The sequence below is a fragment of the Hevea brasiliensis genome, chromosome 4 (assembly GCF_030052815.1).
Source record: "Hevea brasiliensis isolate MT/VB/25A 57/8 chromosome 4, ASM3005281v1, whole genome shotgun sequence".
NCBI classification, from domain to species: domain Eukaryota; kingdom Viridiplantae; phylum Streptophyta; class Magnoliopsida; order Malpighiales; family Euphorbiaceae; genus Hevea; species Hevea brasiliensis.
This window is the reverse complement of record NC_079496.1, coordinates 2,332,801-2,339,347: the sequence shown is the minus strand read 5'-3', so window position 1 is coordinate 2,339,347 and position 6,547 is coordinate 2,332,801. Positions and strand designations below refer to the sequence as shown.

At 31.4% G+C, this 6,547-nt stretch overlaps 1 protein-coding gene and 1 non-coding gene across 3 annotated transcripts; both read left to right on the top strand.

Annotated features, from left to right (window-relative positions):
• The first annotated feature begins 692 nt into the window (after window positions 1-692).
• LOC131179116 (potassium transporter 5-like) lies at window positions 693-3,605 on the top strand. Of its 2 annotated transcripts, XM_058144981.1 has the most exons (7): window positions 695-895; window positions 975-1,200; window positions 1,290-1,538; window positions 1,617-1,928; window positions 2,019-2,186; window positions 2,250-2,504; window positions 2,597-3,605. In XM_058144981.1, exons 1-7 carry the CDS (start codon window positions 722-724, stop codon window positions 3,436-3,438), a joined length of 2,226 nt encoding a protein of 741 aa, XP_058000964.1. In that variant the 5' UTR covers window positions 695-721; the 3' UTR covers window positions 3,439-3,605. The 2 variants fall into 2 exon arrangements, with proteins under 2 accessions (XP_058000963.1, XP_058000964.1); XM_058144980.1 differs by having other exon boundaries at window positions 693-895; window positions 2,019-2,504.
• Window positions 3,606-6,033: 2,428 nt separating this feature from the next.
• Window positions 6,034-6,164, top strand: LOC131179792 (U6atac minor spliceosomal RNA). The gene has a single exon (XR_009148678.1). It is a non-coding gene; the product is annotated as a U6atac minor spliceosomal RNA (small nuclear RNA).
• Window positions 6,165-6,547: the final 383 nt, after the last annotated feature.

Here is a 6,547-nt window from a genome sequence, read left to right as displayed (position 1 = left end):
TGGATAATGGGTTTAATTCAATATATTTTTCCAGTTGATTTATATTATTAAAGCTAAACGATAAATCAATAATTTTTGGTATCAATACTATAAAATTTTAAATCTAAATTTTAATTAGAGTTAAATAAAGACTAAAAACGAAAGTTAAATGTTAAAAAAAATATATTTCAAGAAACCTTTTTCATGAGAAAAATATTTTTTATAAATAAATTATTTTTTTTATAGAACAAACAAAAACAACACAATGAAAGGATTTTAAATATTTTGTTTTGAGGTTTTAGGTTTAAATTTTTTTTATTTACACTAAAAGAAAATTTTCATTAATTAATTAATTAATTAAAATGATCGAGTCACTTTAATTTAATTATAAATTAAGACTGATTTAGAGTATGATTTATTATTAATTCATTCATCCGACTAATCCATTGAATCTGAATTTAATAATTGTGATTTGCATGATCTTATATATATATATATATTTTAATTTTCAGTATGTAATTCTTATGGTAATTCGTCTGTACTGTCGGCTCTGTCCAAATCCAACGGATAAGCAGCGACCGCGTATAACAATTTAATTAAGGTAACAATTTTACTACTTAATTACCAAGAATCCAACTAGCAATTACAAAGCGCACACTGTAGGAAACAACCAAGAAATTACACTAAGAACCCGACTTTCTGTATTACTCACATCAACTATGTCTGAATCCATTCTGTGTCTATGCACCATTTCCATAGAGGCAAGAGGAGTATTCTAATGGCGGAGTTAGGAGAAGAAAGGCCATCACCAGAAGAGCAACAAGTGCAAGAACAATATGAACATGGAACAAGCCTATCTAAACAAAGATTATTCGATTTGGAGGCAGATGAAGGTAGCGCTAATGCTGTTCGGCAGGTATATAATAAAATTTCTTGTTTGGGTTTGATTTATGATTAGGATTGAATTAATGGGACTTTTTTTGTTGGCTTTGCAGAAGGCAGATTGGGGAACAATCTGGAAGCTTGCGTTTCAATGCATTGGTGTTGTTTATGGTGATTTAGGTACATCTCCATTGTACGTTTTACCTGGAATTTTTCCTGATGGGATAAAGAACGAGGAGGATATCCTTGGAGTGCTTTCTTTGATTATTTACTCGATTATTATCATCTCCTTGATTAAGTATGTATTCATCGTTTTGGCTGCAAATGATAATGGGGAAGGTAAGCCCAAGCTTCTATTAATTAACAATTTCTTGGGTAGGAAAGCCATAGAATTAAAAAAATGGTTTCTAAGTCCTCATCCATTGCAGGAGGAACCTTTGCACTTTATTCTCTTATATGTCGCCATGCCAAGGTCAATTTGATACCAAACCAGCAGGCTGAAGATAGAGAAGTGTCTACTTATAAGTTGGATTTACCAAAACGCAGTACGAGGATGGCTTCGGCTCTCAAATATTCACTTGAGAGTAGCCTTATAATCAAGTATTCTCTATTGTTCACAACCATGATTGGAGTGTCCATGGTCCTTGGAGATGGCATTCTGACACCCTGCATATCTGGTAACTAAATCTTTTTAAAAAATCCACACCCTTTTTTGAAAATAATAAAAATTTTTATGCTTCAATTTCTTGGTGCAGTATTATCTGCTGTTGGAGGTATTAGGGAGGCTGCTCCTAGCCTTTCACAAGATGCAATCATGTGGATTTCAGTGGTGATTTTGATTCTATTGTTCCAAGTTCAGAGGTTTGGAACTGATAAAGTTGGCTACACTTTTGCTCCAATTCTAGTGCTATGGTTTGCTTTTATTGCATTTATTGGGCTTTTCAACTTCATCAAGTATGAGCCTGGTGTAATCAAGGCTGTCAATCCATGGTACATTGTCAAATATTTCCAGAGGAATAAGAAAAAAGCTTGGATTTCTATTGGAGGTGTCATTTTATGCCTCACAGGTACAGATCCTTACATATAGTGGTCTCATGCACTTTGGACTGATGATGAGATACTAATTTACATTTCCTTTTTCACTTGAACAAAATTAGGGTCTGAAGCTTTGTTTGCTGATTTGGGCCACTTCAATATTCGCTCAATTCAATTAAGCAGTTGTGCTGTACTCGTTCCCTCTGTCTTGTTAGCCTATATTGGCCAATGTTCCTATCTCCGTAAAAATACCGAAGATGTCACTGATGCCTTCTATAAATCAATCCCGAGTAAGTATGTTGTTACTAGACATGACTTATATCAGTGCTTATTCCGAGTTTTTATTGATGCAGAACCAGTGTATTGGCCGCAGTTTGTTGTGGCAGTATTGGCCGCCATCATTGCTAGTCAGTCATTAATCTCTGCATCCTTCTCTATCATCCAACAATCTGTAGCTCTAGGGTGTTTCCCCCGAGTTCAGGTCGTGCATACATCTGCAGAACACGAAGGACAAGTTTATGTGCCTGAGATCAACACTCTTTTGATGTTAGCCTGTGTGGGTGTCACTCTTGGCTTCAAAAACACTTTAACGATTGGCAATGCATATGGTAAGGACTTGATTATGTTATGATAATTTTAGCACAACCTTCTTTCCAAACTCTGCATTGATCAATCAATCACTTTTTCTGCTTTCTTGCAGGAATTGCTGTAACATTTGTTTTTGTGATTACATCAATGTTTCTTGTCCTTGTTATGGTTATGATATGGAAAACAAATATCATCCTCATAATCATCTATGTCCTGACCATCGGTCTCATTGAAGTGTTATTTTTGAGCTCTACATTATACAAGTTCGTTGATGGAGGTTACATTCCTTTACTATTTGCCTCCACTGTGGTCTCCATTATGTTCATATGGAACTATGGCTACAGGAAGAAGTATATGTACGAGCTCGAAAATAAAATTGCAATGAAATCACTTACTGATATAGTTTCTGATGAGAGGATCCATCGAGTAGAAGGTCTTGGTTTATTCTATACACATCTTGTTCACGGCATATCTCCCATATTTACTCATTATGTGTCGCATGTCCAAGCGTTGCATAAAGTTCTTGTCTTTATCTCAATCAAGTCGCTGCCCATCAGTACGGTTCCAGCTGAGGAACGGTTCTTGTTCGGACGAGTAAAGCCTGGAGAGTTGATTTTCAGATGTATAGTAAGATATGGATACAAGGATTCGAGAAAGGATCAGAAGACATTTGAGGAGTTGCTAGCAAATCAGTTGAAGGACTTCATAGGGGAAGATAGCGGGGCGGAAGACAGGCAAAGGGAATTGGCATTGGTAGATAATGCTTTGAGAGATGGTTTTGTTTATTTGATGGGTGAGTGTGAGGTGATGGCTGCAAATGGGTCTACCTGGGTTAAAAAATTGACCGTGGACTACCTCTACAATTGGTTAATTAGATTTGTGAGGCAGCCAGATGAAGTTTTCTTGATTCCTCGCAAGCAATTACTCAAAGTGGGAATGACTTACGATGTTTAGAGATCTAGCTAGCCTCACCAGCTCAATTAGTAATAATCTTGATGTTCAAGGAGTATTTTCATCAGCAGGGTTTGGTAGTTATAACTGGACAGGTGTACGGAGTATCTTTGTCCCCTTGTTAACTTTCTTCTATATTAAAAATACTTATCTTTGCTTATGAAAAATAATCTTGGAGTAGTTGTCAATATAATTCAGCTCTGATTGATAAAAAAATGAATCACATCGTTACTAACTAAATTAACACTAGCAGACAACTGTATTTAGTCATCAGGAAAATGTCATCAGGTTTTATTTCACTAACATATATTCACCTTAAAAATAAAAGGATTTACCTAATCCATCATGACTCAAGAATTCTACCATGGATATAGTGTTTTAGATCTACATGGACCAATTGGTAATTCTGCTAATAATTCCTGAAACACAAGTGACTATAGCTCTACCCTTCACATCCTTCTCAAAAGGGATTTAAAATAATAAAGCAAATTTTATTTATAGCATATGAAAACAGGAAGAAAAAAATTTTTTTTTTATCTGTTGATTTGATTTTTCTTCAGCTTTCATTTTCTAGTAAAAATTTCAACCCCGCAAACTTTTCCTTTTTGAACCATTTCCATTTTCCGAGATCCGTGTAGAATTCTGCTGTACTGTCAACGCGGTTAGAAGCCGACGAATGAGTAGAAACCAAGTATGACAACTCAAATTAAGGTAAACATTCAAATGCTAACCAAGAATTCAATTACAGAACTGATCCTATTCCAACCAACCAAGAAACTGCACAAGTAACTAGTAATATTTGAACACAATTTGTATATCAGATCAAGTAGAATGAGCCCAACTTCAATATATATATATAGTGATTCTTGATACAGTGTATAATGGCATATTCAGAAGAGGAAAGATCACGACAAGAGCAAAATATATATATATATATATATATATATACACTGTTTAACTAAATAATTAAATATTAATTAAACATTTTGTAAATAAATTTAATTTATTATATTGATGTAAGTTATTATTATTTTACTAATTAAACAATTTTAAGTTTAAATACATTTTAATATAAAATTAAATATAATAATAAGAAATTTAATAGGTATAAAAATAAATTATTAATTATTAAAAAGTTAAAATAGTATATTTTTTTAATAAATGGTCTTTTTGATCATTTTAGTCATAATAGCATTTTAAATAATAATTTTTACCAAATACATAATAAATAACTTGCTTACTTAGCAGTAAATTTTTAATTTTGTTACCAAATATATAAGCTACTTTTTAAAAATAATAATTTTATGAAAAATAAATTTAAAACAGCAACAACAAAATGCAATAGTAATGCTAAATAGTTCTGTACATATTCATCAAAGTATTATACAGGAGAATTGAGAAATTGCAAGCAATAGTTAAAAAAAACTTTAAGTCTACACGACTCTTTTTAATTCTTTAATTACATAATTTTAATTTATTATAAAATTATGATTATAATTAGTTTTTATACATATGTGCATATTAATATTAATATCAATATTAATTTTATTTAAATTTAATCATGCATAATTTCTCTATAGGTCTACAATGAATTGGGGCGTATGACTCTCGAAGGGGAGGATTGGTTATGAGGAAGAATGCCAAATGGTCTCATGCAAACTTTTAGTTTCCATATATTTTAAAAAATATTTGATTGTTGTTATAATAATATTAATGAGTTTAACAATTACATTATCCCATAAAAAATAACAAGAAAAGAAACATTTATGGCAATAAATATGATATTTTTTTTATAAATAAAATTCCTTTTTTATTGTTTTCACAAAAACTTTTACTTCATTTCCTGTAATGTATGTTTTCTCATTATTGTATTTTTCTTGCACTTTGAAAATTTGTAAATACTTAATTTACAATGATTAATTTGTTAATTTATTTATATAATTTTTCAATAATTACTTAAGCAATAAAAAATAATTAATTTAATAATTATGAAATTTATTAATTCTTAATTATTTAAACTACTCTACAGATTAGTCACGTTCTAATTATTTTAAATTAATATTTTATTTTTTAATACTAAATATATCTAATTAATAACAAAATATTATTTTATTAAGAAATTTAAAATAATTTTATTTAATTAAATAAAACGAAAATATTCCACTGCATCGCTTGAGCTATCATCTAAGTGTGTGCATATATATTAACATATTTTATATATTAATTTTATTATAGGAGTTTCAGGCTACAACTAAAATAAGGGAAGGACTAAACCTCCAAAGGGTGAAATGAAATGATAGAAGTTTCTTTTCTTTTAATTAGTGATCTTAAATTCAATTTTTAAATATGAAACACTTTTAAAACTTAAAAGAAAACGCTTTGTTCTCCTTTATGGGTCTATCTGATGCGAATTCAAATTAATCAAATTAATAAACTTCAAATATCGAGTGATTTCTAAAAAAAAACAAGTGACTATAATACTCTTAGATATTACTCATTTATAAATTAAGTAAAATAAATATGACAACCTAGCTTAAAATTGCTGCCATATTAATGTCATATATATATATATATATATATATATATATTATTCTTTTTGTGTTTGTAGAAAGAGGAGATGTTTGGCATCTCCTTTGACAGGGATCGGCACAGCCTGCTTGTTTACCTATTACCAACACAACCGGTTAAAGGTACCCACCTCTTAGGTGGATCTCTAACCCAAAATTTTAGACTCTTTCTAATAGTTTAGAGAGAGAATTTTCTCTCCAATAGACTTATCTTTGGGACCTCGGTCTCATTTTCTGTCGAGATTTTTGTTGACTGTCCCCTGCCCCTACAAGCGAGGGACGGCTCTCCTTTCCCCTGCCTAGATGTGGGTCGCCCTCCCTTCCTTTGGGTGGGTTGTATATACTCTTTTGTGTTTTTCGTTTGTTGCATGTAAATATGATTGATAAGTAGAGGGTCTTTTGAGAAACCTGTAATATTTATGGATATCTTGAGCAGCGGTGGTGGGTCTGTTCTCTAGGCAGCAATTTCATTCGCTAAGTTTAGGCTCTGTGTTAGGAGGTTGTTGACCCCATAAGCTCAAAGGAGCATAGATTTTGATGATACC

Coding starts and splice junctions, on each gene's coding strand:
- LOC131179116 (XM_058144980.1), top strand. CDS start 722: ATGCACCATTTCCATAGAGGCAAGAGGAGTATTCTAATGGCGGAGTTA. Junction 896..974: donor GCGCTAATGCTGTTCGGCAG/GTATATAATAAA, acceptor TTGGCTTTGCAG/AAGGCAGATTGGGGAACAAT. Junction 2,505..2,596: donor AACGATTGGCAATGCATATG/GTAAGGACTTGA, acceptor GCTTTCTTGCAG/GAATTGCTGTAACATTTGTT.